At 35.3% G+C, this 26,894-nt stretch overlaps 3 protein-coding genes across 5 annotated transcripts; 1 reads left to right on the plus strand and 2 right to left on the minus strand.

Annotated features, from left to right (window-relative positions):
* Nucleotides 1-270: 270 nt before the first annotated feature.
* LOC144444787 (endoribonuclease LACTB2-like) lies at nt 271-5,812 on the plus strand. 3 transcript variants are annotated; one of them, XM_078134322.1, is made up of 7 exons: nt 271-486; nt 828-991; nt 1,464-1,605; nt 2,556-2,658; nt 3,096-3,320; nt 4,079-4,160; nt 4,540-5,811. In XM_078134322.1, the coding sequence occupies exons 1-7, from the start codon at nt 365-367 to the stop codon at nt 4,593-4,595; spliced, it is 894 nt and encodes a 297-aa protein (XP_077990448.1). In that variant the 5' UTR covers nt 271-364; the 3' UTR covers nt 4,596-5,811. The 3 variants fall into 3 exon arrangements, with proteins under 3 accessions (XP_077990448.1, XP_077990449.1, XP_077990450.1); XM_078134323.1 differs by having other exon boundaries at nt 1,479-1,605; nt 4,540-5,806; XM_078134324.1 differs by lacking the exon at nt 271-486 and adding an exon at nt 650-723 and having other exon boundaries at nt 4,540-5,812.
* Nucleotides 5,813-7,566: 1,754 nt separating this feature from the next.
* Nucleotides 7,567-13,687, minus strand: LOC144444991 (cytochrome P450 4F4-like). Its single transcript, XM_078134540.1, has 9 exons — nt 13,490-13,687; nt 12,453-12,594; nt 11,936-12,108; nt 11,368-11,489; nt 10,021-10,285; nt 9,260-9,456; nt 8,538-8,671; nt 8,247-8,394; nt 7,567-7,813 (listed from the first exon to the last, which is right to left on the minus strand). The coding sequence occupies exons 1-9, from the start codon at nt 13,685-13,687 to the stop codon at nt 7,642-7,644; spliced, it is 1,551 nt and encodes a 516-aa protein (XP_077990666.1). The 3' UTR covers nt 7,567-7,641.
* Nucleotides 13,688-15,939: 2,252 nt separating this feature from the next.
* LOC144444992 (nose resistant to fluoxetine protein 6-like) lies at nt 15,940-23,642 on the minus strand. Its single transcript, XM_078134541.1, has 13 exons — nt 23,291-23,642; nt 22,217-22,374; nt 21,700-21,772; nt 20,869-20,956; nt 20,094-20,212; nt 19,724-19,820; nt 18,947-19,205; nt 18,521-18,600; nt 18,093-18,200; nt 17,663-17,807; nt 16,862-17,048; nt 16,341-16,483; nt 15,940-16,098 (listed from the first exon to the last, which is right to left on the minus strand). The coding sequence occupies exons 1-13, from the start codon at nt 23,640-23,642 to the stop codon at nt 15,940-15,942; spliced, it is 1,968 nt and encodes a 655-aa protein (XP_077990667.1).
* Nucleotides 23,643-26,894: the final 3,252 nt, after the last annotated feature.

Raw genomic sequence — 26,894 nt, forward strand, 5'->3', positions numbered from 1 at the left:
AAGTCTCGCAAACAACGAGATAAAGTGCCTCGATCCAAGACAATTACTATTGTAAGTATTGAAACAAAAGAAAACACACAATTAATTGATCTGGATTGACCGATTTCAGAAACTACACTGTAGAACTAAAAATATGCATAAACTAAAGCAATGTAGTCATTCCAATCATTACATATAACAATGATAAAATAACACACACCCCTTAATTGAAAAGTGGTAGCGTCTGTGTAGATGTTGGCTTGAGGTCAGGTCAAATCATCATGAGGTGAACGAACTCTCCTCACTCAACCAGTGACGTCCACATTGCATTGTACCATAATTTACTAGTAGTACTATAGCTTGTATGTGAAAGTCAAGTACCGCGATGGCGACGGTGATTCCAAAGGTTGAACAGCTCTCATCGAGGGTGATTCGTGTGCTTGGTTGTAATCCAGGATCGTTCACGCTGCAAGGTACCAATACGTACCTTGTTGGGACAGGAAGAAGGTGAGGGTAACCGTCACGCCTGACCTGTGACTGACATCACGAGTTACGACGGTGCCTCGCCACCGCAAACTTGTATGTGTCATGGTTGAGTCATGGTGGAGGAAACTCCATGGATATTATAAACGCTCCTTATTGAACTTTAAACACAATTTAGCAACGTCAGAAGAGGATAAACTGACTGCTGTGATAGGAAATCAATGATGATCTATCATCAATCGATTCCCATGTTTTAAAAATGTATGGTAAATAAGTTAGTATTGGAGGAAGTCTCCATGATATGACTCCTCAACTCAAGATTAATTATGACTTTTTTATGTGTTTTATTTCTGATATTATACTAGGCGTGTTTTAGTAGACACTGGGGAGCCTAGTAATCAAGAGTACTTTACTAATTTGAAGAAGACATTAACTGATCATAACATTGAAATTCAGGAAATTATATGTACCCATTGGCATCATGATCATGTTGGTGGAATTGCTGGGATTTGCAGCCAGGTCCAATCAGGTATGAACTTTGACCCCTACAGAGCTATGGATGGATGACCGATTTAAAAAAGAACAGAAATTGTAATTGCCACAAACAGCTGTCTCTTTCAATGTAAATTAGAGGTTATGAAATTTGATTTCTTTGTTTTGTTTTAAAGTGGTGAAAATGTAATAGCAATGAGACACTGCTTTCAAGGAAATAGTTGTTATTAAATGACATTGCATTTGTGTAATTTAGTTTTAGGTACATGTAGAACAGACCAACCTGCCAGATTTATTGAATCCCAGCTTGTGTCAAAACCTAAACTCAGACTTTAGAAAAGTGTCATTGAAATTAACATCTATTAAATAGTGTCTTCCAAAGTTTTACTAAGTTAGGTGTTCACATTTACTCCTCTATGTGTATGTACACTTTGATATGTTACTTAGATATTAGTGGCAGTCTTCAAATGCACCATACATATGATTTTTTCATACTTTTTACCTCCTAGTATTTTCACCTACAGATCCTATTCCCAAAGTGTCAAAGTTACCAAGAAATCCAGTGGCTACAGAGAATATGATAGACTGTGATCTCAAATATAATTACATGAAAGATGGTGAGACAATTCAAACTGAGGGTGCCACTTTGAAGTAAGTAATTGAGTTGTTAAAGATTTCAATCACATTTAGTAATCGTATATGGCCTAATTAGAAAAAATTGCATGGTTCCGATTACGCTCAGTTTTAGTATAGGTGGGGTAGGTAGATTTTTTATTTTATTTTATTATATTTTTTTTCTGTGTTGGTGTCTAGCTCAGGTTTTCCATTGTTTTCTAAATGGTCTCTGTGTTGTTTATTTTTTCCTATCAGATGTACAGCCATTACAGATTGGAATAACATTTTTATTTTGTCTTTTTAAGTTTATGTCAGTTTCCGCACCCACTATTTCTCGTGAGAGTTCACAGTATTTTGCGGTTTTTATTATTTTTTCTTGAATACGTACAAAAAAGTTTATGGTCGGCAGTGAATGGCTAGGTGTGGTCAGGTAACTGGAACCAAACAATTATTTTTTTAGACCTGGTCTGTGGTCATAATTGGTTTTAAGTTTTGTTAGCCTAGGAATTTCATTTTGATAAATAACCTATTCCATTTTGAATAATTAGCACATCCCACTATACAGACAATAGAACAACAACTGTACAATTTTAGAATATGAAAATCCTATTTGACATTATGACCACAAACAAACATACAGGTATAGATATCCTTTAACTTATTGGCTGAATGAACTTTATAACAGGTGTTAATTTGTATTTCAGGATGTTATTTTCATTGGTCACATGAGGAAACACAGATGTTAAAACAGACAGACACAGCAGACAGTCTTTTACAGTCTTATATGACACACACACACCTGCAGTGTTACACACACACACACACACACACACACACACACACACACGTATGTAAACATACACATATGCATGCCCCCCCCCCCCACACACACACACACACACACACACACATATACAAAACCAAACCACAGTGGATAATAAGCAAATGTCTGGAAATGTATATACACTATTTTATTGTCTTACCAGAGTTGTATACACTCCAGGACACACAGATGATCATATGATACTAGCACTGGAAGAGGAAGATGTCATCTTCACTGGAGACTGTGTACTAGGAGAAGGAACAGCTGTAAGTAGAAGTCACTATAAGTCATGGCAACTGACAACTCATTTTAATATCCACAGACAAATTTTAAGCTGTTTGTATACTAGGCCTACACTTTCACATTGTATGTATGTATGTATGTATGTATGTATGTATGTATGTATGTATGTATGTGTGTGTGTGTGTGTGTGTGTGTGTGTGTGTGTGTGTGTGTGTGTGCGTGTGTGTGTATGTATGTATATGTGTATGTGTGTGTATGTGTGTGTGTTAGGTGTAAAGATAACTCAGATAATTGGTAATTGAATAAGTTGCATGTATAAATTGAATGTTTGGAGTAAAGGTAAACATGAGCATATAAAACCTCAAAATCTTACTCAGTACACAGTCATGTATTACATCAACATTGTATTTATCATTTGAAATCAAATGTACTTTTTGGCATCTTTCAATTTTTTTTACAGGTTTTTGAAGACTTGTATGACTATATGAAGTCATTGCAGAGAATAATTGAAATGAAACCAAGTATACTCTACCCTGGGCATGGTCCTGTAGTTGACAATGCTGTACCCAAGTTACAGTATTATGTGGATCATAGAAACTTGAGAGAAAAGCAGATAATGGAAACATTAGAGAAACATAAAGATATATCTATGACGGCCATGGAGTTAGTTAAGATTATTTACATAGTAAGTGGTTAATACATATCAATAACAGACACAAGTAACATATATATTGATAATTACTAATAAGTTATCAATGAGAACCATCCAAAGGGGGCTGTTACATTGGGTTAGATCCATGTGTGCATCCGTTTGTGCATGTGTCCACCCTAATATCTCTGCTTCAATTTATTTCAAACAAACCTGACAAAAAGAAAACATACTATGTGAGACATATGCAAGTCGCTGTGTTCTGAGACAAAATCAAATATGGTCGAATGGCAGCCATATTTTTTGTAAAATTTCACAATTTGTATAACTTACGAGATGTAATACAGGGACGCTATTCAAGTGCCTACACCCATATTATCTATGATGAGCTTTCTTTTGAGACCTTGACCTCTGATCTTGACCTATGTATTCAAGGTCAAATAACAAAAAGTATCCCAAGGTGTATATGTACACATCTGACATGCATGTGCTGAATTCAAGAGAGCCACACCTTTTCAATTACACCCCTGTCACCATTTTACATTTTACAAGACATATCAGAATGTCTTTGACACTAAGTCATTAGGACAGTTAGCAATGTGTGGTAGGATCTAGTAAAACACCATTTATTGAAATAATCTGCTCAAAAGTGCCATGTGAGTATGTAGAACATTGTGACATATGTCAATTTCAACCAAACCTGGCACAAATGTCAGATACTGTAGTTAAATATGTACAACACTTTATTTTCACAACCTTCATTCCAGTCTCATGGCTTTTTATTTTTGTGATAGGAAACACCAGAACATCTCCACCATGCAGCTTGCGGTAATGTTATGCATCACCTCTCTAAACTCGAAAAAGAAGGAAAAGTTGGTGAGTATGTTTATCCAGAAATAGAAATCATAACTGAAGAAAATTCCAAAGTCTTGTATATTATCAGAAGTTATTTCTTCCTTATTGTCTTCATTATAGCTAGCCACACAGTAAAGTTAAAAAAGCGTTTCCCAGGGCAACTCTGGTTTCCTCCTGCATTAACATGGATCTACAGGGTCAACGTTTACAGATGTTTAAGTGTTTGTCACCTGTGTGGTCTCTGTGACTGTTGTCAAAGTTAAATAAATAAAAATAACTAACATAAATGATTACAGAACGAATATTATGAAAGAGGTGTTGAGAATAAAGTTATTTTAAAAGTGACTTTATCCATAGACAATAGAGAGGGATTAATTTCTATTTGTTTGTTTGTTTACAGTGAAACTGGAAGAAGGGGAAGAGTGTAAATGGCAATATACTGGAAGTAAGCTTTGAATTAATGTACAAGGATATTTACATTGACAGAAAGTGAATGGAGAATGACATTTCTTTGACTAGTGTAAATTTAGTAATGTCAGGGCTGTATTTTGTTTTGGTCACAGAATGAGATAGACCACTGATCCCAGGGGGTGTACCCTTGTTTTGGCTGCAGATATATATTTAGATCACTGTTCCCAGGGGGTGCACCCTTGTTTTGGCTGCAGATATATATTTAGTCCACTGATCCCAGCGGGTGTACCCTTGTTTTGGCTGCAGATATATATTTAGGTCACTGTTCCCAGGGGGTGCACCCTTGTTTTGGTCACAGAATGAGATAGATATTTAGTTCACTGATCCCAGGGGGTGTACCCTTGTTTTGGCCGCAGATATATATTTAGGTCACTGTTCCAGGGGGTGTACCCTTGTTTTGGCTGCAGATATATATTATGTCACTGTTCCAGGGGGTGTACCCTTGTTTTGGCTGCAGATATATATTTAGGTCACTGTTCCAGGGGGTGTACCCTTGTTTTGGCTGCATATATATATCAGTTATATCATCTTTGAACATACACAAGTCTTTATGTCACTGGCTGAAGTAATTAATATGAATTTGTATTCAAGGTTTGAATATCTTAAAATTTACTTTAAAAATGATTTTACAATCAATTTCAGATTAATTGCATGTTTCAACTGTAGTGATAACAACATTTTCAGTCTATTTTATTGGAATGATAGTAATCAAAAAGGGTGTCAGATTATATTGATACACAAAAATACACACAATCCTAAGAAGTGTTATTAATGTAATTTTCCAAATGTTGGCTAACCTAACCCGAGGCCATTAACTGTCTAGGTTAGTGTCTCAAGATTAAGGTCAAAGGTCATCTCAACACAATGGTAAGATTTTCTCAATTGAGATACAAGTATTTGAAAGAAATGTTAAATGTTTGATTTCTCGTAAATTTCGGAGCAATGGAAGGGTTATGAAATTAAAGATGTTTTATCACAACATTTATGATTCAGGAGTGTTTTCTTATTAGCACAACATAACAATCCTATTGTGCAAACATTCTTCCATTTAGGTACACTTTACACATGCATATGTACATGTGTAACGTGTACGTGTACATATGCATGTGTCATACAACACACAATAAGTCAACAGAAATGTTTTACGTAGCATTATTTACACAAACATTAATCCCCCTCGGTAGTAGTCCCCAATGAATTGTTGCCAAGGTGGTTTTGTTTAAACCCTTCCTATGATAAGTTTATTTCTCTTTTAAATTCTAATAAAGTAACTTATTTAAATAATTTAGCTTCATTTATTTATTGTGCAATGGAAAATAGAGAGGAATCTACTTCTATAAACTGTAACATTGTTTGCTCTTTGGGTCTGTGGCTTTATTGATCTAATATAAACTGATTGACTGATAGTCCCCCAAGGGATGGACTTTCGTATTCAACTGCCTTTTCGCAATCACTCACTCAGGCTTTCATTTCACATATAAGAGCACAGTAACTGTTGTTTAAAAAGAGATTATTTATTTTAAGAAAGAATGGAAAAATCCTGTCTGACTTTAAGCAACTTGTATATTGGAGCCTATTAATCTTCAAACATTGCATAAAGTGTAGTGTTTTCTAAAATCCCAGGCATGAACAGTATATGATGTTTTATTCGTTTTGGGAATTAGATGGTGAGAGAGCATATTATGTTTTTCTCAATATAGCACAACTGAACTGATAAGGTTCAGTAGTGCTACACTGGCATGGCAAAGTGTCTGTCTATCTGTCTATGTCTGTCTGTGTGTGTGTGTGTGTGTGTGTGGATGTGTACAACTTAAAGTCAAAAACCGCCAGACCAGTCGCCATGATATTCGGTGTCTATATTACTTTGGGTGTCTAGTTGGGAAATTGTTCAAATCAAAATGATCTTGCTACCGGTGTGTGATTTGGGTAAAAAAATGTGATTTTTGGTCAAAAAACTTAAACTCAAACACTACTGGGCAGATCGGTCTGAAATTTGGTGGGAAGATTCTTAGAGATGTTTAGATTAAGATTTGTTCACGATATGATGATTCCATCATTTACATGCAAATTAGGGCCAAAAATGTGTCTTATTGGTCAAAAATCTTTAATTCCAAAACTACTGACCAAATTGGGCTGAAATTTAATGGGGATGCACCTGGTAGTGTATAGATAAAAAGATATTAAACATATAATGATCTCATCAGTGATATGCAAATTAAGTGTAAAATGTGAATTTTGATCAAAAATTTATATCGCAGAAAGTACTTTGTCAATGAGACTGAAACTTGGTGAGATGTTTCTGGAAGTGTTATTCTGCACATTTTCTTTAAGCGATTTTGACACAATTTGCCCTAGCAACCATAACCACACCCTTAGCAACAGCGAAACGGTAGTGTATTTCACAAAGATAACAAAAGGAATTCTTAGACAAGTGAACAAAATTGTATGTAAATGTGCCTATCAACAAGACCACTCCCATAGCAACAGCCAAATGATCACGTATATTGCGAAGATAACAACAGGGATTAATAGACAAATGAAAAATCTTCAAAATATGTATGCAAATATGTCTAGCAACATGACCATGCCCATAGCAACAACCAAATGATTGCGTATATTGCAAAGGTAACAACAGGGTTGGATAGGCAATTGGATGTTCATTCAGCAAATGAACACCTATACCTAGCATGGATCAGCATGTGGCTAAACATTTTTAAAAACTGTACAGTTGTACTACAATGCCATTGGCGCTATCTTTGAAGAAATGAATGTTGGAACTCATTATATGACTGCATTGGCAAACGTTTTCACCTAGTAGTCACCTCTGGCCAATCGCCTTGTCATGTTTATTCATTGCATTTTGTCTATTGGTTGAATGTGATACTGCCACTTTTGTTCAATGTAGTGAACCATATAGTTGTCTATATAATCAAAAGAGTGTGACAGAGTCCTTTATTCAGCAGCTATGTTGTACTAATAGCCGTCAAAGCAGACACATATCTCTAAGTCAGAAACTGATATTGTATGATGTCTATAATTTTCGGGATTTGATATACAAATGTATTCCATCCTTTGATTTTAAAGTGAGTCTGGTTTCTTGACGGGCTGGACGTTTAACATCCACAGATAGAATGTATCGATGAAGTGTCATGGCAACACAAATCTTTAATTCATTCATAGCAAAGTTCTGTCCGATGCAGTTCCTATAGAAACGGAAGAAAAATACACAGAATTACAAATGTATAAACTAGTCACAAACACTTATCATTAGCCATGATTTCTTCAATATTACAGGTCATCTAGGCTTCGATGGACCACACAATATCTTTTGAAATATCTGAAAATGTCAACCGGATGACCTTAGATAGCCATGATTTCGGTCTTCCAAGGGAGTGTTCCCAAAGTTTTGTTTCAAAATAGGCACAATCTTGCCATGTTAACTTTACAGTTGTGACTTTTTATAAAACCTTGTTAGGTTAAACGCTGCTAAGTCATTATGTCAATGGAGGGGGGGGGGAGGTGTCATCTGTCGATCACGGTTCCCAGTTTTGTAGCTTGCCTGCCTGATCATGAATTAGCTTGTAAAAGTCTGTATTGAAATACAAAATATATGCAAACAAAGAGATGACAACTCACCTTGGTCCAGCTGCAAATGGAATGAAGGCATGCGAAGATCTATCCTTAGTATTTTCAGGTGAAAACCTTTCAGGATCATAGACTTCCGGATCTAGCCAAACATTGGCATTATGATGACAAGCGAAGATGTTGATACCCACTGCATGACCTGTGAATAATAAGGAATGTGGACATTCTGCAATCAGTACCACAAGTTAACGAACATTAAAAAGTTATTGTCTCTTTCTCTAATCATAACTAAGGATAGACATGCGGACTTTGTTTTTTACAATAACGTGACATTGTACTGACCTCCAGGAATTCTCCTTCCATCTGGTAGAATCAACGGTTTAGTTAGTTTCCTGGAGACCCAAGGCACTGGTGGATGAAGACGTAAACTTTCTTTGATACACTTGGTGGTGTATGGCATCATACTCAAATCGTCCCTGGCAACAGATGAAGAGTAGTAAAGAACATAATGATAATGCTCAATTGATAGTCTTGCAAGAGTCACATACATTATTGTTTCCTAGAAATGGTATACCAACTAATACAGTAATATAATATAGTATCTACGTAAATCAAACTTAGGGATAGTTAAAACGGGAAACTTCCAATGCTTTATATTATCATGTAGTATATATAAAATATGAGAAAAGTAAATTAAATATGACAGAGAAGATAATGAAACATATACTAGACTAATCTGTACTATGTTTATTCAACCTCGATGTACCAGACAATAAGTAAACATAACTGTTATCTATCTATCTATCTATCTATCTATCTATCTATCTATCTATCTATCTATCTATCTATCTATCTATCTATCTATCTATCTATCTATCTATCTATCTATCCATCCATCTAATCTATCTATCTATCTATCTATCTATCTATCTATCTATCTATCTATCCATCCATCCATCCATCCATCCATCCATCCATCCATCCATCTATCCATCTATCCATCTATCTATCTATCTATCTATCTATCTATCTATCTATCTACCTATCTCTCTCAATCCTCTTACCATTTTAATATCTTGTTTTCTTTACTGTCCATCAACTCATCAATCTCTTGTCTACACTTCTGTTGATATTCAGGATGTCTTGCTAAGTTATACAGACACCATGAAATTCCACTCGCTGTGGTGTCATGTCCTGCAAACATAAATGTATCCACTTCATCTCGGATCTCAGTATCTGTCAGACCATTACCATCTTCATCCTGCCGAGTCATAATAAGAGTGACATTTAAGCAGAGTTAGGATATTAATCGTGTACGACAAGTGTGTGTAAAACGTTTACCGTTAAACGTATAATGAGCCTCAGAAATAAAACAAAACAAAACAAATCAAACTGTTGTTGCTGAGGTCAAGAAAGCCCAAACTCCTCCGTCAAAGTCAAGTAAAAAGATCAAAGGTCACATCCTAACATCTTACAGAGAGGCCAAAATGATATAATTATGCCTGTTTAGATGACAATATGGCCACTGAATACTGTGTTAAACTAGTGGAAAACAAATAATTGTCAATTCGCTGAAAACAAGAAGGCGAACTCCCCAGTTTCCTTTATTATTTCCAAAAGGACTACTACGAATAAGCTTTCACATTGTTTGTCAAATTTGGAGACATTTTAAGAACTTTGACTCTCTGGTCAATTAATTCCCGGGACACATTTTACGTGAAAACAAACTAAACTGATATAAACTATGGGGACCATATAGGCCTTGTGAAATTATCGAGTAGAAAGTTGTCTTATTATGTTTATAGGATTCATACATAGAACATACTTTAGCATTCAACAATATATCCAGAAAGTCAAGATATCTTCTCTTGTGTCTGTCATCAAGGTTACCATGGTGCTCTTGCTTGATTTGCTTTCTCCTTTCTTCAATCACGTGATTGGCTTTCTCATGGACAAAATCACAGGCTTTCTTAAATTTGTATCCATCATAGCTATTGTTGAAGACGGTGTCACTTAGATATGGGGGGAATCGCAGTCGTTTGACAAACATATTCGTTAAAAGGCAAACTGTCTGGACATATTCATCATTCCTGTAAAGGTAAATAGTTGAGATTTCTTTCATTCAGTCATATTTATATCAAAGGGAGAACTTGTAGATTTGTTATGGTTAACCCCAATCTCCCAGGGTAGTAAGTTACATATAAACTTTATTTGCAACAAGGCCACAGGCCCAAAGAGCTTCATCTCCCGACCGCAAGGGAGCGAGCTTCGATATACATTCTCTTCCCACAGATAGGCAGTGGTGGCACGGACTAGGTATTCATTGACCGTCAAGATGAAAGAGCACACAACATGAACTATAGAGTTCAGAAAAGATACTGGAAGCTCTGTATAACATTAATCAGTTTCTGATTTTGAAAGCATAATAAACATGACGTTCATTTAACTTTGTGACATTTTGTGAGCTTATCTGTGATCTAAATTTATCACATGAGGGATTGTTATAAAACCATCTTGGGAGTAATTCCTTCCCATGGTCCTCCCATAGTAAGGGGTGTCGCATATGTAACGGGGGTTTTACCCCTCCTTTTTTAAAATGTGGACTTTCGACTCCTAGTTTTGGACCCTTTGTAGCACTTTTGTTTGTGCCTGTAATCATGAAAACCATAAATTCAATGATGCAGTCAATCTGAAACCACAAAAGTTGGGTTGATAGAAATGTTTTTAATAAGAAATAGAATGCAGTAAAACTGGGCCGTGAATGTGTATCTCAACCAAAATGTATGTGTACCCCTTCTCCTGACAAGTTGCGTTCTCTTGGGCTCATATATCGTGATTGCATCGGTTGAAATCACATACTCATTGTGATTTACCAGGTATAGGGTAATCATGAAGTAATGTATTTCCGAATATCCCAGGGGATATTGACATAACCTAACCTCGAATTTACTTGTCAACACATCACGTGCACTATTTCCGATTATTTATTACTATTACACAACCTTAACCGAGCCTCACACATTAATCACCCGCCAACCAAGTCTAAACTTTGATGTATAAAACACGTATGTATTTTCACTATGGTCGATACCTTCAATTTTATAATTTAAGAAATTTTAACCGGACACAGTGGTTTTGCAATTATGTAATCATTATAATTTCAGGAACCTACCCTGCAGTCTGGCAGTTACTTTCATAGCTGCAAACGCACTTCAACAAACTATCTAAGGTCATCCGGCTGACATTTTCAGATATTTCAAAAGATTTGGTGTGGTCCATCGAAGTCCACATGTCCTGGAATATGGAAGAAGGGTATATTGAACCATGTCAATATCGTTGTAAAGTGCTTCAATATACAAACATATTTATTTCTGATTGTTTGGGAGTGGTCATAGTTCTGTTGTAGTAGACAGCCAAATTCGTTTTTAAACACTTTAATGATGAGCGCATGAAATCTTACCAATACCACGTCTAAACAGTTTTTAATAATGTTGTCAAAATCTGGCGATCTCAGTGATGGAAACCCTAATTCACAAACATCAATTTGATTTGATGTTTTAACGTACACTCGGCATCTAATGACATTATTAAAATACAATAAGGAGGCTTGCACCCTCTGAGCGCTATGTGATTCGCACTCGTCCCTTAGTGAGATTACTATCCGATGTTCATATTATGCACAAAAAAGGTGCCCAGCAGGCCGTTTGTCTGATTGAGGTCTACGTGTTCATACATCTTACCAACATCACTTGAGTAGATTCTTGAAAGATATCAACATAAGGTTTGAGAATATCGAAATGAAACCCAGGAGTCAACAGTCGTCTGTTTCTGAACCACTTCTTTCCTTTACTAAGCACCAAGCCATCACCAAGCCATGGACGTACGATGTCATAGTTCAGCTCATGCTTCGGCTCTGTAACACAAATAACGCCCAACAGAAATGTCATTGCTTAGTCAAAGGGAAACGCACAACTTTGTAGCCAACCATTTAAACTCCCTATCTACTTCTAAAGAAGGCACCAATATGCTGAAGCATTTTTTATTTATTTTTTTAATACAAAAATTGTATTTTCTTGGTCCATTTCCAAACTTGTTTCACATCGATGCCAGTGGTAGTGATTATCTTGTGAGCCTACAGAATCTCGACCCCTGGCCCTGGGAGTCCACAAATACCTCAACAAGGAAAAGTCACAGCTAGTTATTTACTACCTGCTAAAGAATCAAACACGTACATTGCAGTCAGTAATACGACATTACCTGTGGTACTGGAAAGTACTCTAATGGAATCCGGGTCGCCAAGGCTTAATACACAAATACATGGACCAAGCCATAATTTGTAGTTGCCATATTTTGTAGCTGCTGGCCCCTGTGCCGCCAAACCATGCACACTACCCATTAGCTGTACACACAAAAAATAACATATGTCTTGGTGGGAAAGTACGCAACCTTAGATACAGAATATCCTAAAGGCATTGCATAGCAGAATACAAGAGTAATAATCTCTTGCCGAGAGTTACTATTCTTTATTTAGAAGCAAAACTGCTAGGGATGGTAATGGGACAGAGGAAGGGTTAATGATGTGGATGTGCAGCCCAAATGAGTAACTTTTTCACGTAATATGTTTTCACTTGGGTCAGTTTTCCGAGTGTCAAAATTCTCTAAACATGGGGTCGGTATTTTCCCCAAATACTTAGTTTTGTAACAGCACATTGATCTGCGTACTCGTGACTAAGTGATCGAACAATCGTCACGAGTATAGTGGCCGAACAATATCCTTTTTCATGGGCTGGTACAGCCCTGCTAGCATGGCGAGTATAGGGACGGTGATTCGATTTCTTGTGACTGTTGTCACTCGACACCTCCCACCTATGTATTTCCTATGTAGTGCAACGTACACTACAGTCACGTAGGACGTATACCTTTATATATGTAGTCATGGGTCCTTTTTTACGTGGGATATTTCCATAGAAAAGGGTACATGTTTGGAACATGGGCGGCATACCTCTGCCTAAAGCATACTCGAGCACCCAGGCAGAGAGAGAGAGAGAGGGAGGGAGGGAGGGAGCGAGGGAGGGGGGAGACTAAAGGTTTATGATATCTGGAAAAAAGGCACTATATGCTAGAAGTACAAGTGATATGAAACCATTGTGCTCTTTTGTCCTAAGCTCACCGTGAAAGTGTTCAAATATAAAATTTAAAATGTAATTAAAAGAAAAGCAAAAAGTCAAAAAAATAAAAAAATAAAAAAATAAACAAACAAGCAAACATAATAAGAGAGAAATGTGATCACTTACCGTCAACATATGACCGAAAAACCAATGAGGAGGTGGACAATCGAAGTCCTTGAATGCACGTTCATTTTGTTTCATTAACAAAACAAGTCGACCAACTTTAACTACCAGAATACTAACAACAACCAATACTACGACTAAAAGAACAACGTCAACACTCAGAAACCACCAAGCACTGCCTAAGAAGACCGCTGACGACATGTTTGTCAATATCTGTTTCTTCTACTCCTTGTCCTGGCCTTCAGCTTACAGTGAACGACAGTGCTGTAATATGCTGTCCATTACCTATGACCTTTGGCCTTAATAATGTACCCTGAAAACTACCTGGTTGAGTGACTCGAATCCAAGGCAAATGCAGAGCACTACTATATTACCAAGGGGTCGGAGACGGACAGTAACATTTAAAGACGTGACGAATTCACATAAAGAGTTTAAACCCGATTGCTAAGAAAAGAAGACATCCACTGAGAGTCCTTTCTCTCTCTTGCTGTTTTCGACAGGTGATGAATCCGCAACTTGGGTTGTTCATTATTGAAATGAGCATTTATAAGGCCATCCGAGACACTTCCAGAAAGGTCACCTTGTCGTAGGTAGCGTCACTCAACTGTCACTAGATGCAGCCGACGTGCAGGGTAAGAGTTCATGTAGTTATAATTCATTATACGAATGTTACTTTAATTAGACTAAGTCCTATTTAATCATTTTTGTCATGTTCGCCTTATCATGTATCTACTTTGAGCTGTGTAAACTTTTGAATGCTTTGTCTTTTTTGTACTCATTGTGGGTTTGTTACATGTATTGTCTACACATTGTGTGAATAAAATCTTGTATAGAGTATAACACGTCTCGTCTCTTCGCCGCAGTCATTTAGTGACCCCGATCACGGTGTTATTTAAGAGTGGATCCAATGCGTACAACCCTGCATAACCCTGAGTATGTTCTCGAGCTCTTTGTAGCCATGACAGCGTGTATAGCAACAACGAGATATAATGAATTATTACTCTTAGTGCATGTTTTGCTGTATTTCTATTGATCATTAGTCAATACAAGTGTTAAGACCCCCGGCCCCCCTTTAAATACAACAAACACATTATGTCTGTGACTAATGGGTGACATTTATTAAAACATTTTGATCAAGATGATAAAGATACCAACAGAAACGTTATAACTAATGTTATAGGGACCATAATTGAATGTGTATTGTCATTTTGTGCCTGAACCTATGGTACAAATGATGGACATTTACACAAAATGTAGCCAGTATTCAGTGAAAAGTGAAATAAGTAACGACAAGATGCATGTGTTATTAATGCCCCATTTCTGTATCACCTTTGCACAACATTTTGAAAAAACAAACAAAATCACACTTCTACAGCACAGAGCACCTACAAATAACCTTATTGTGCTAGAAATGGCTTGATTTTGGTAATTGAAAATGAAGGGAAAGGTCATCTGAAATAGTCATTTATCTTTTTTAAAGCTAGCACCCGGTAGTAGACACTTGAAATAGTGTCTCTATGTATCTACGTGTTTGGGTTATGCCAAAAAAATGTGACGTTCTACCACACATATGGCCGGCTACCATTCAGAGATTGTCCGTAAAGATCAAGGTCATAATGGCATCAAGTCACGTGAAATAAACATCTATGTCGTATGCTTCCTGAATTATTGTACGAGTATCTTACACCAAATACAGTGATTAATATTCAGTAAAAAGTTGTTAGCACTGACCAGTATATTTTCATTGCTTGTGTTCTAGGTTCTTTTTTTTAAATGGTCACGTTTTGATTTATAGCACAAAGTGTCACCAAAATGCAACAAATAAATTGATTGTGATTATTGATTCTGAAGGTCAAGCTCAAAGTCAAAAAGGAAAGAATGCTCACAAAAAATAATGTGACGTTATACACTTGTATGGCGTCTTTATGTACTACGGTTTTTTGTGTTATGAAGTAAATATTTATTTATTTATTTAATGGAAGACCAACGGCAGCAAGACCCATTTACACAAATGAAAAACAGTCTATAAACATGTCAAACAAACAAACAAACAAACAAACAAACAAACAAACAAACAGACAGACAAACAGACAAACAAAAACAAACAAACAAACAAACAAACAAAATGTACATAAAGCACATTACAAGGCAAACACCAAAATTAATCTTGCCAGGTGGACCTGAGATGACAATTTCGCAAAATTGCATTAAAACAATTCTCAGAGATAAGTTAAAGTCAATATTCGAAATACTTCAAAAAAGACCATTATAAGTTGATTTTGACTGCAAATATGGTCTCCCTTCGGTCAATTTAAATATGTCATAAAACAAACTGACGTGCACATGATCCCTTTAGTATAGCATGCTACCTTTGTGCCAGATTTGAAAAATCAGTTATTGCATGTCAGAGAGGGGAGGGGGTTTCTAAAAATGAGTCTGAATGAAAATTTTCTTTAAAGATAAACAATGTCAGGACCATTTGCTGATTGATTCGTTTTCTTCACCCTTTGCAAAATGGTCTTCTCCAACTGAGTTAGTGGAAATTCTACTCCAATTGCCAGAACCATTGCCAATAAATAGGATAGAAATACAACAGCTATGTAGAAATACACCTAGACAAACATAATAAAAGAATTAGAAAAACTCTTGACAAGATCTAGCAGTGATATGAGTCAATATTACAACCAATAACTCGGTGTAAAGGGAAATAATCACACGATGGTGTATTACGAATATGCTGATAGGTCATTCACAACATATTTCCAAATGTTAAACTCCAAAAATAATTCAGGCATTTCTTTACCATTTGAGGTAATAGTGTTGGCTGGTGGTATTCCTTTCAGTAAGTACTTACCATGCTCTCATCAGTATAGTGAAACAGTACTTCCCGGCGTCCATTGTGGTACCTTACGATCACAGGGTGAATAAGGTAAGCACAATATGTGAGTCTCGACAGAGGTATCCATACTTTCCAAGACAGGAGAGAGTTGACAACACCTGATGGACGAAGTCAAAATGGTCATTATGGTAAGAGCAATTCCACAACGAACATTACAGCCTACAGGGAGAAACTATTTTAACTAATCGAATGGCTGTCTGACAGACTAAGTAATTGCTTAACTAAGTGACTGTTTGGTTGAAGAGCTGACTGATTGACTAACATACTGCATAACCAGCTTATGTTTAAATTTAAATTTTGACCATTAAAACTTGTATGTCGTATACGCATTGATATGTACTAAGTATAATACTAATTTCCTGATTATAAAAGTCGGTAATATATGCTAGAATACTTTTTTAAGATTGTGATACCTAATTTGCATATCAACGATAGAGTTATGAAGTTAATGAGCGATTCTTTATTCATTAACTCACCTCCATATTTTATATGACATGCAAAGATAACCCATGATACCGCTGCACCGTACGCTACTTTGCTAAATGTTATGTAGAGAACAGATACCCATTGTGGAAACAGGTCTCCGTCACTCGTTGGATGTAGTCCTAGAACAACTGCCAATCCAATGGTGATAGAAAGACACCATAGAAGAACATTTATGGTCTGAAAATTAATCATACATATTATGTAAATGAATGTATGATCTGAATGTCTGCAAACCAAGTTTATTGATATAAAATGAATGTACATGGTAATCACTTTCAAGATATCCTTTCACAAGCAAGCAAGCAAGCAAACAAACAAACAAACAAACAAACAAACAAACAAACAAACAAACAAACAAACAAACAAACAAACAAACAGACAGACAGACAGACAGACAGACACATACATACACACATACACACACATACATACATACATACACACATACATACATACATACATACATATATACATGTACATACATACATATTTACATAAACATTGTCAAAAAACTTAGGTGGTGTCACAAGTGAATTGAACATTCTGCAGTGGTAAACAACCATATAGCAAAACATTTGGTGGTTAAAGAATAACAGTAATTTAAGAATATAAAGTACATTATTGCATTTCATGAAACTGTAACAAGGGTCTTTATATGACTGGCATTTGCCTTATTGCTGGTTTAGTTTGAACTGCCTGATATCTAAAGCATACTTATAAGTTGTAGTAAAACATGTATTCTAAATCATATTTGATAATTTGTACCACAAAGCAGGGTGATATATAGAAACCTGTTTTATCTGTATCTGTGTCCCTTCCATTCTGTAAAATATAAATCCCAAAAATATTCCCACAATGTATGCCTGAATACGATAGTATGGTTTATCATAGAGCCATCCTCCAAAAGGGCTATCAATAGACTCCTCGGTATATGGCCTGAAATTAATTAAAATAAAATTTATGCACACGAAAAGGATGACACTTATATACAAACTTTCCCATTTCCTAGAATTTTTGTGATGTGCTAATATCCTTAGTTTTTAATAACGCTAGTACATGGATATTATTTGTGAAACATATACAACTTTTTTGTTATGGGGTAAAATTTGCAAGTTAAATTTGAATACAGCAATGAATGGACCTGAAAGGGTGAAAATCACCAATATATTATATTAGGATTTGACAATATCTTTAAATTTCAGCTACAAAAGATATACTTACGTGCTAGTTAAATCGGGGCTATGTCCAATAATGGTACTGATTGTAATCGTTGTTATAAATGAAAGTACACAGACTCCCAGCAAAACACCAATACCCCATTTCCAACGCCTAAAACAAATAGGACAGGGGCTCTGAACTGAAGTTCTTGGTGTCAAATAAAACCATTTGCACTGACGCCTGTTCGATACACTGTTGAAATTTCTTTTCTCCATTAAACGTAAAAGGGGTAACGATTTCAAGACATTCAGAAACTGTGTGATACCTTTCTTCTAGTCACATCTAAGACTTTTTCAGACTGTGTTTATCTAAATCTTCAATTAAAAAGACTGGGCAAAGATGATTTCATAGTATATGTGCAATTTCGAGTATAGTAAATTATGTAATAAATGAGTAATTGTAGAAGCTATTTTCATCAACTAAATGCTTACCTATTAAGCAGTATGATAAATATGGGTGTTACCAAATGAAACTGCATATCCAATGCTAGGTACCAAGCCCAAGGCATACACTATGAAAATAATGGAGAAAAATATTATAATATATTTATATAGTTTTATACGAGACATTTAGAAAAAACTAAAGAGTTATTGTTATCATTTCATGTCGACCACAAGAAAGCAATCTCTTAAAAATCTAGATCTAGCGTTTCAATTTTTTCGTGTGATTTTGAACATGCCCACCACTTGTCATTTTAGGAAATGATAGTATGCAATTGAAAGTCATTCAGTTGCATTATTGGATGCATTAATGACACCAAAATGACTTCATAAAAGTATTGTTGGAGCACTGATTCCCATCTTGTTGACTTCTTTACCCACATACACCAATCTAGCTATCATTATCACATATCCTACCTGATTGGTGAAATGTAGAAAATTGTTAACATACAGTAAATTCATCCACCAATAATAATAACAGGGTTCCATTCTGTTTTCTAGATAATGCCATCGGGGTCCTGTACCCATATGTATGATTAGTGTACTCCATATCAGCAACACAAACATGTACACTGGTGTTAAACGCCAATAACGGTGGAATAAAAATAACAACCAGTTGACTTTACCATTGGATTGGTTAAGATGTTTTAATGTTAAATAAGTCACTAACATACCGCTTGAAGGAAAAGAACAAGTAAACAAATCATATAGTCATGTGAGAAAGTAACTGTCCTAAATGAGTATATGACACTATATTTAGGGTCATGGAGGTGGTAGTGGTTATGTGTGTAGGGTGGGGGGGGGGGGAGAGAGAGCTAGGGGCAGGAATACTCATCGGGTAATCGACTGATTGATTAGATAAAACACGCAAGTTAATGGGGGAGAGAGAGAGAGAGAGAGAGAGAGAGAGAGAGAGAGAGAGAGAGAGAGAGAGAGAGAGAGAGAGAGAGAGAGAGAGAGAGAGAGAGAGAGAGAGAGAGGAGGGAGAGAGACTAAGAGAGTGATGGCTAGTTCCATAGTACAATTAACACCATAGTATATACAGTGACGTCATTTATATTTATACGTACTTATATGTACATGAACAAGTTGGATTATTCTTCCAAGAAGTTATAATACCACTGTGCACCGAATTATGCAAATCATGTTCTCGTATATTCTAAGGATCTATCAAGGATAATATGTCAAACTTACCCAATAACAAAGAAGGTATCCACAGCAAGATATCCATTCAGATAGATTTGCGCTGATGCTCTTTTCAGAACCACATGAAGAATGTAGTTGGGATTATCTAGTGAAGATTGCAAGAAATGTAATCTTAAAACATGGAACAGTATAAAAATTACTACCTACCAGAAGCTGATGAGATAGTCATTAATAGACATACACAACTTAAAAAAAAATTCTTTTATCCAACCTGATTTTTTTTTTTGCGAAAATCAGGATGAGCATTTGCAAATATCTCCAGTATTTCACTTTTTGAACGAGTCTGGCGTCAACTTTTTGAACATTCCGATGAGCCATCAATATGGCCAGGGCTGAACGCTAAGAGAGCCTTATTTACCTGGTGAATATCGTCCGGTTATCTGGTAGGTATGTCCTAGGATGATCCAAACACAACTGATCACACGAATTCCATGCAAACATGTTATTGTACCCTTTCGGCACCGAGTATCTACAAGTCTGGAGTAATTCTTGCATATAGAAAATGAAATTATAATGTCTTTCAAAGTCTCTGAAAAGAGAAATATATTCCGATATTTATTTAACCCACAGACAAGCTGTGTATAACTATAACCCTACAAACCCAATAATATGAAAATATAGGCTTTCTTGAAACCATAAACGAAAATTGGGTAATAAAAGGATTTCCTACCATTTGTTTGGTTTGCCTGTCCTGCAGAAGACATTTCGAGTTTGTTGTTTGTTGGTACATGGTGTGTTAAGCCGCCTTTGTCTACAGGGGACTGTTTTCTCTTCTTTACACGGAGATTTAATATTATATCATAAGATGTCCCGCAAATTAGTACAATTCCTAATAGTACACACAGACATCTAGAAAGAAAATACATGATCTATCGTATAATAAGTCAAAGTTAAAATACATATGGTACACAAAGGTGGTCAAAAGAGGGCGGTATATTACCTTCAGGACCATTCTACATTTATTTGAGTGAGGAATAAAATCTCTCTCTCTCTCTCTCTCTCTCTCTCTCTCTCTCTCTCTCTCTCTCTCTCTCTCTCAGATCTAGATATAATGGGGATTTTCTAACATGAATTGTAAAATGTTCAAAACTAGTGTACACTTTGCGAAAATGAAACCATATGTGTGTACTTACATAGCACACCTGGCACCTACAGAGAACGGGATGTCCTTGGTACAGTGTACATTACATTTACCGGATGTGATGTTAGCGCCCGTAGTAACTGAAATAAATAGATAAATAAATAAATAAATAAATAAATAAATAAATAAATAAATAAATAAATAAATAAATATACATTATATATATATATTATATATACATATATATATATATATATATATATATATATATATATATATATATATATATATATATATATATATATATATATATATATATATATATTCAGTCCATACAGTCCATTTTATAACACTCTCATATAATATGTATATTTTTAAATGTACACTGTACACGATTAAGAAAAGACGAAAGACATTTTATGTTGGGTACACTTTTCTGTTTGTAGTACGTACACAAACCCTTTTTTGTAGTTATTATCAGTCCATTTTACAACACTCTCATATGATATGATATGATATGATATGATATGATATGATATAATATGATATGACATGGTATGATATGGACGAGAACTTGTTTTTGTTCAAAGGTGTCGTATGATATATGATGTGATGTGGTATGAGATATGATATGATATGATATGATATGAAGTGATATGATATATGATATGATATGATATGGTATGGTAGGGACGAAAACCTGTTTTTATTCAAAGGTGTCGTATGATATATGATGTGATGTGGTATGAGATATGATATGAGATGTGATGTGATATGATATATTATATGATATATGACATATGACATGGTGTGATATGATATGACACAACATACGTTGTACAAATGTGATATTATATTTAATGTTTTAATGTATAATTATTACCTTGTGTCATTATCATTGAGACTTCTCTATCACTGCATGTATTCGGGAAACAAACTCCCAGCTCTAGACGTTTCTAAGCAAAAATACTACATATTACAAATAAACAGTTCATTGTAGTTAATGTGATTGGCCATTGTGTTGTCTTATTTTGTTACGAACAAACTCTTTTTGACTTTTCCAACTTGGAAAGACATGATCGACATTCCAACTTGGAAAGACAAATTTCCCCGTGAGGGATAATAAAGTAATAATAATAATAATAATAATAATAATAATAATAAAACGAAGAATCGAGTCTAGAAGGATGGAGGATATCGCAACATGATTTTTTACAATTTCGAAAAAATTAGCAGTTAGTGAAACTGTGAAAGAGTCTACCCCGTAGCGGCAGAAAACGACCATTTCTATATTGTACAGTTTACACCTTGTCAGAAGACAGCAATGTTGTAGTTATATTCTGATTACCACACATCTAGAACCTTTTGTGAGTGTATACATCATCACGTGATTTCCTTACCTCGCTATGTGATGTCATTGTTGCAAGGCAATACTGTGATGAAAAGGGTAGACCCTCTGAGGATGGACTTGCGTCTCGACAAATACCAAAATTACCAAGAAATTTGTAATTTTTTGTAAATTTTCCTTCTAGTAGTATTTCTCCAAATGCGTAGAACACTAGAAAGGAATCGAAATGAAGCATGTAATTGTATTTGAACTACAGTTTTGAAATAACATTCAATGAACCCCCCCCCCCTCCCGATTTCGAAAATCAAGTACATGTATTCTTAAATCAGTGTAATCGTAACAACTTTAATGCTGATGAAAGCGGCACTCTGCAATTTATAACTGTAATGTTCACATTAGATTTTGTCGATCTGCTTATCAATCAATCAATCAATCAATCAATCAATCAATCAATCAATCAATCAATCAATCAATCAATCAATCAATCAATCAATCAACTGACTCATTGGCCAACAGACTACTGACCATACAACTCTTGCAAAAGATATAGGCAGTAGTGGTTGTTACTGATTATGGTTGCAATGCATTTGTAATGGCACACTACGTACAAGCATAATAGTAAGTTTTAATTTGTATAAACTCTGTAGCACTGCTATTAAGTACAAAACGACGTTCAATGTAATTTGCACATAATGTGTCATTTCTCTTGATACGTTTGTAGTTATTACATTTTAAATAAAACATGTCAATTTAAGATGCCACAACTTCTCTAGTGATATGTTGGCCTTGACCGTACAGTGCTCTACTATTGTTACGCAAATTATTGGTTCAACCAGGGTCATCACTACAGTTTGCCTAGGAGGTATAGCTTCAGTGGAATTCCGGGTACATATGTTCCTCTGATATGCAGGTCAGCTTGAACAAGCTTAAAGCTAATGCGAGAAATTAAAATCAAATGTGACTTAGAATTCATAATCTACACTAGCTCTGGATATATGCGCTTTAAAAGTGCGTTGAAGACGTGTCGGAAAACTCGAAGCGTATATTTCCAGAGCTAAATCTACAAATTTGGAGAGTACACCTGAGCTACCATATGAATGTATAGTAGTACTAAAATATGACCCACTTTTCTGTGCATACTCCTTCTGTCCTCGGTAATCTTCTATAGTAATCACTGTATGGTTGTAGCATCGGTTACTTAAATAACATCCACTCAAATCACTGCAATTTCTTGCACCATCAATAGTAATCTGGGGCACGACACCAACAACCCTCACGGCGTCCGGTATTTGTGGTACAACGTCAATAAGAACGCCTGGAAATCGAAGAGTTTTGTTGGCTGACATAGTTAATTCGTCTTCAGGAATTGCTTGGCAAACATAAATATCCTTCAGGCTGATGAAAATAAGTAAGCTGTAAGACAATATTGGTACGATAGTCCATGGTGTACAAGTATACGATGCCATATTTGGAGACATGTTCGAACAGCGCTATACTTTCTCTGAATGTACTCACGCGTTTATTGTCATGCAAATTACGAAGTTATGCTGATCACCAACCATGTACCAAGGTCACACTATGAAGAATACAAGTTTTGTAGGGAAGCCGAAAGAAAGGCAAAAAATACACAAAAAGTGTACAAGAAGGCTAAAAAATAGAGAATAAAGAAAATTCCATGTACACAGATCTAACAGATTAAATCAAATATGTCAACGCTTATAGGTTTCAATTCTATTTTTTGGCGTGATATTCCTTTCTATTTCACAGTTCCGTTTAATTTCTGTTAAAAACAAGAAAAACTTCAGGCTTTTCTTTTTCTTCCTGCATTTTTAAATGAACTATTTCCCTAAAATACAATAATTCAAACATTTTGATAAAAGATATGTATTTCCTAGGATTATGTCGTGGTCGTTCAAATCAATTGATTCTAACGTGGCTGCCTGCTACCATGACAGTCTACAAATTACAATTATAACATAAAATAAAACTGTGTTTCAGGTTCTTCCTGACACAGAGTCCAAAGATCATTGGGAATTATCCTCCATTTACTGTACAGGTAGTTCGTAGTAAAACAGTGATGGAAAATTTTATACCGAAAGTCCTTACTTTTCATGTCAATGGAAACTTTATGTGGAAGTCCAAAGAAAGTAGAACCAGCCCTATAATGTCATGTCTAAGTACTGAAATAGCCATAACGTTCACAAACCCCCTATTTTTGATTTTGGACATTAAAATACAATACATATTACTTATTGCAATAGATTGTAAGATGTGTTCCCAAGAACAGACTTTAGACGGTACTAACTTTTCATAACAATGTGGCGATAAATTTCGTTTTGACAGACTATTTACATTTGTTTACTTGTTGCAATTGTCAATAGATTGAAAGATGTGTTCCCTACAACAGACTTCAGTCTTTTTCTATACGAGTCAGAATCTGAAAATCTCAATATCTACAATCCAAGCATCTCAGGGATCGCTACTGAGACCATTGATATTCCGCATTTACATATCACAACTTGCCAAACTTATCTGACGTCATTATATGAGCTTTCACAAACTTGCAAATAACAATCAGTTCTACCCATACTTCTCTCTGGCCTACAACTCCACAACGGTAATACACAATGGAAACCACTGCTCGAGACATCAAGTCATGGATGACACGTTTAACAAACTTCAGGTCAATGATGGCAAACCTGAAATACTACTCATCAAGTGTCAGTTTCACAGGACAAATCGTCACATTAACCATGTGAACATCGGATCACGTTGTCTTATGTATAGGTGTGCGTACGATGAACTCCCTCAAGATATTTGCAAGTGTTCATCCTGAAATTATGATATTCAAAATAAAAATCAAAGAAAATTTAAAAAAAAAAAAAAATCACCAATTCCTGTTTCTACACATATCTATAATAAGAATCATCTATTGATACTGATTCATCCTACCCAGAGACACTCACGGTACTTGTTGTGACGTTGCCACGAACAGGTCTGCACTTTCATGGCAATGACTGGTTCTTCAAGATTCATACATGTACCTATATGAGATATATTTTAATAGGATATATATAAATGTGTAGTAGTAGTCTGAGACACCTTGTAATGTATAGGCTGTGTATGTGACGAAAGGACCAAACTGCTTATGTCACAAGTATGGTAATTTGTGTCTTAAATAACGCAAATGTATCCTCATCATCTAATATTTGCTTTATAGATAAAGATGGAAAGTAAAATTCTACCTTGATGCATTTATTTGGTATTTTCCGTAAATATAATCTTTTAAGTGAAATGACAACTTGGCATTATTGGAAACAACTAAAGTAGATAAATGAGTTTGACATTATTAAAAAGTTAAAGTAGTGTATTATCTCTTTCTGCAAATAAGCATGCATTAGTTATGTTTGTGCTAGATGATAATGATGTAAACTACAATGTTACTTTTCGGGAGAAATGAATAGACAAAGAAAATAAAGCTTTGTGAACTAATAACAAATCCATTACTTCTGTAGCCTCAAGTCATTTGACAGGGACAATGATAAATGTACTTACTTCCTGATGTAAATAAGTTAATGTAGAAAATGCGCCATCGTATAATTTAAAGATAAATAGAGAGAGAAAGAGATGTGTATGGTGTCAAAATAAATGCATTCAATCAAAATTGTCACATTGAATTTGTTGTCAAGTGAAGGTAAATACACAAGTCATAACTATTGGTAATAACACTACATTGTGATTGTTGTATTTGAACACAAAATCATTGTTGGTCATTATCTTATAAAATCAAAGAAATGAGGACAGTTAACAAGAAGCAATGATTACTATAGAAGCAAATTGTCAGGCTGCAATTCAAATCATTGAATTGTTTACTCATAGATACAAATATGAAACAATAATTCTAAAAATATAATGAAATGATGATTGCTAATTAGCATTTGATGTTCTTATGACGACTTACGAGTTAATTTCACTAATGGGTTAATCTTTTGCGCTAAAGCTGACGTCATAAGAACAGTGAATTATTGATTGATAATCATTATCTTCAAAAGTTAATTACTATATAATTAGTATATAATGAAATCATGCTAGGGCGCCCTCATCGGACGAGATAATATAATCCGAAGTCGGATGGCTGTTGCTTGCTGTCTAAATGGATGTGACGATTTTAAAAATACCGACCATAACAAGGGTGATAAGGTTATGAAAATATAAAAGCAATTAGGCAAAATGAATAAAGAAACTAAATTAACTTTCGCATGTTTCATAAGACCAATTCTTATAGAAAAACACAAAAGTGAGGTTTTTAAAAACATTAATGAATTCTATTAGTTCATGATATATTATCTTAGAAAAGAGTTGAACAGTTTAGAAGGTCAATAAGTGTGTCTTAATATCACCTACTGCATTATACAGTTTTAGAGAGATATCTAGTGACAACTTAGTAGATGATTCGAATTATTATCACATATGTCACGAATATATAAAATGTTAAAATGTGGATAATTTTATTTATTCATTTATTAACCATCCAACAGGCATTGCCCAATAACAGGAGGAAAGTTCAGAGTTAATGCAGGAGAAACGGAGTATACGTACCCGGGGAAACATGCGTTGTTCGGTAGACTCAAACTGAATGACACTCTTCTTACTTACAGCGTGGGAAATTTAATCAAACCCAGCCGACACCTGCATGTAGAGATAAGAGGCGTACAAACTAACCGCTCGGT

This window comes from Glandiceps talaboti, chromosome 13 (genome assembly GCF_964340395.1).
Source record: "Glandiceps talaboti chromosome 13, keGlaTala1.1, whole genome shotgun sequence".
Taxonomy (NCBI): domain Eukaryota; kingdom Metazoa; phylum Hemichordata; class Enteropneusta; family Spengelidae; genus Glandiceps; species Glandiceps talaboti.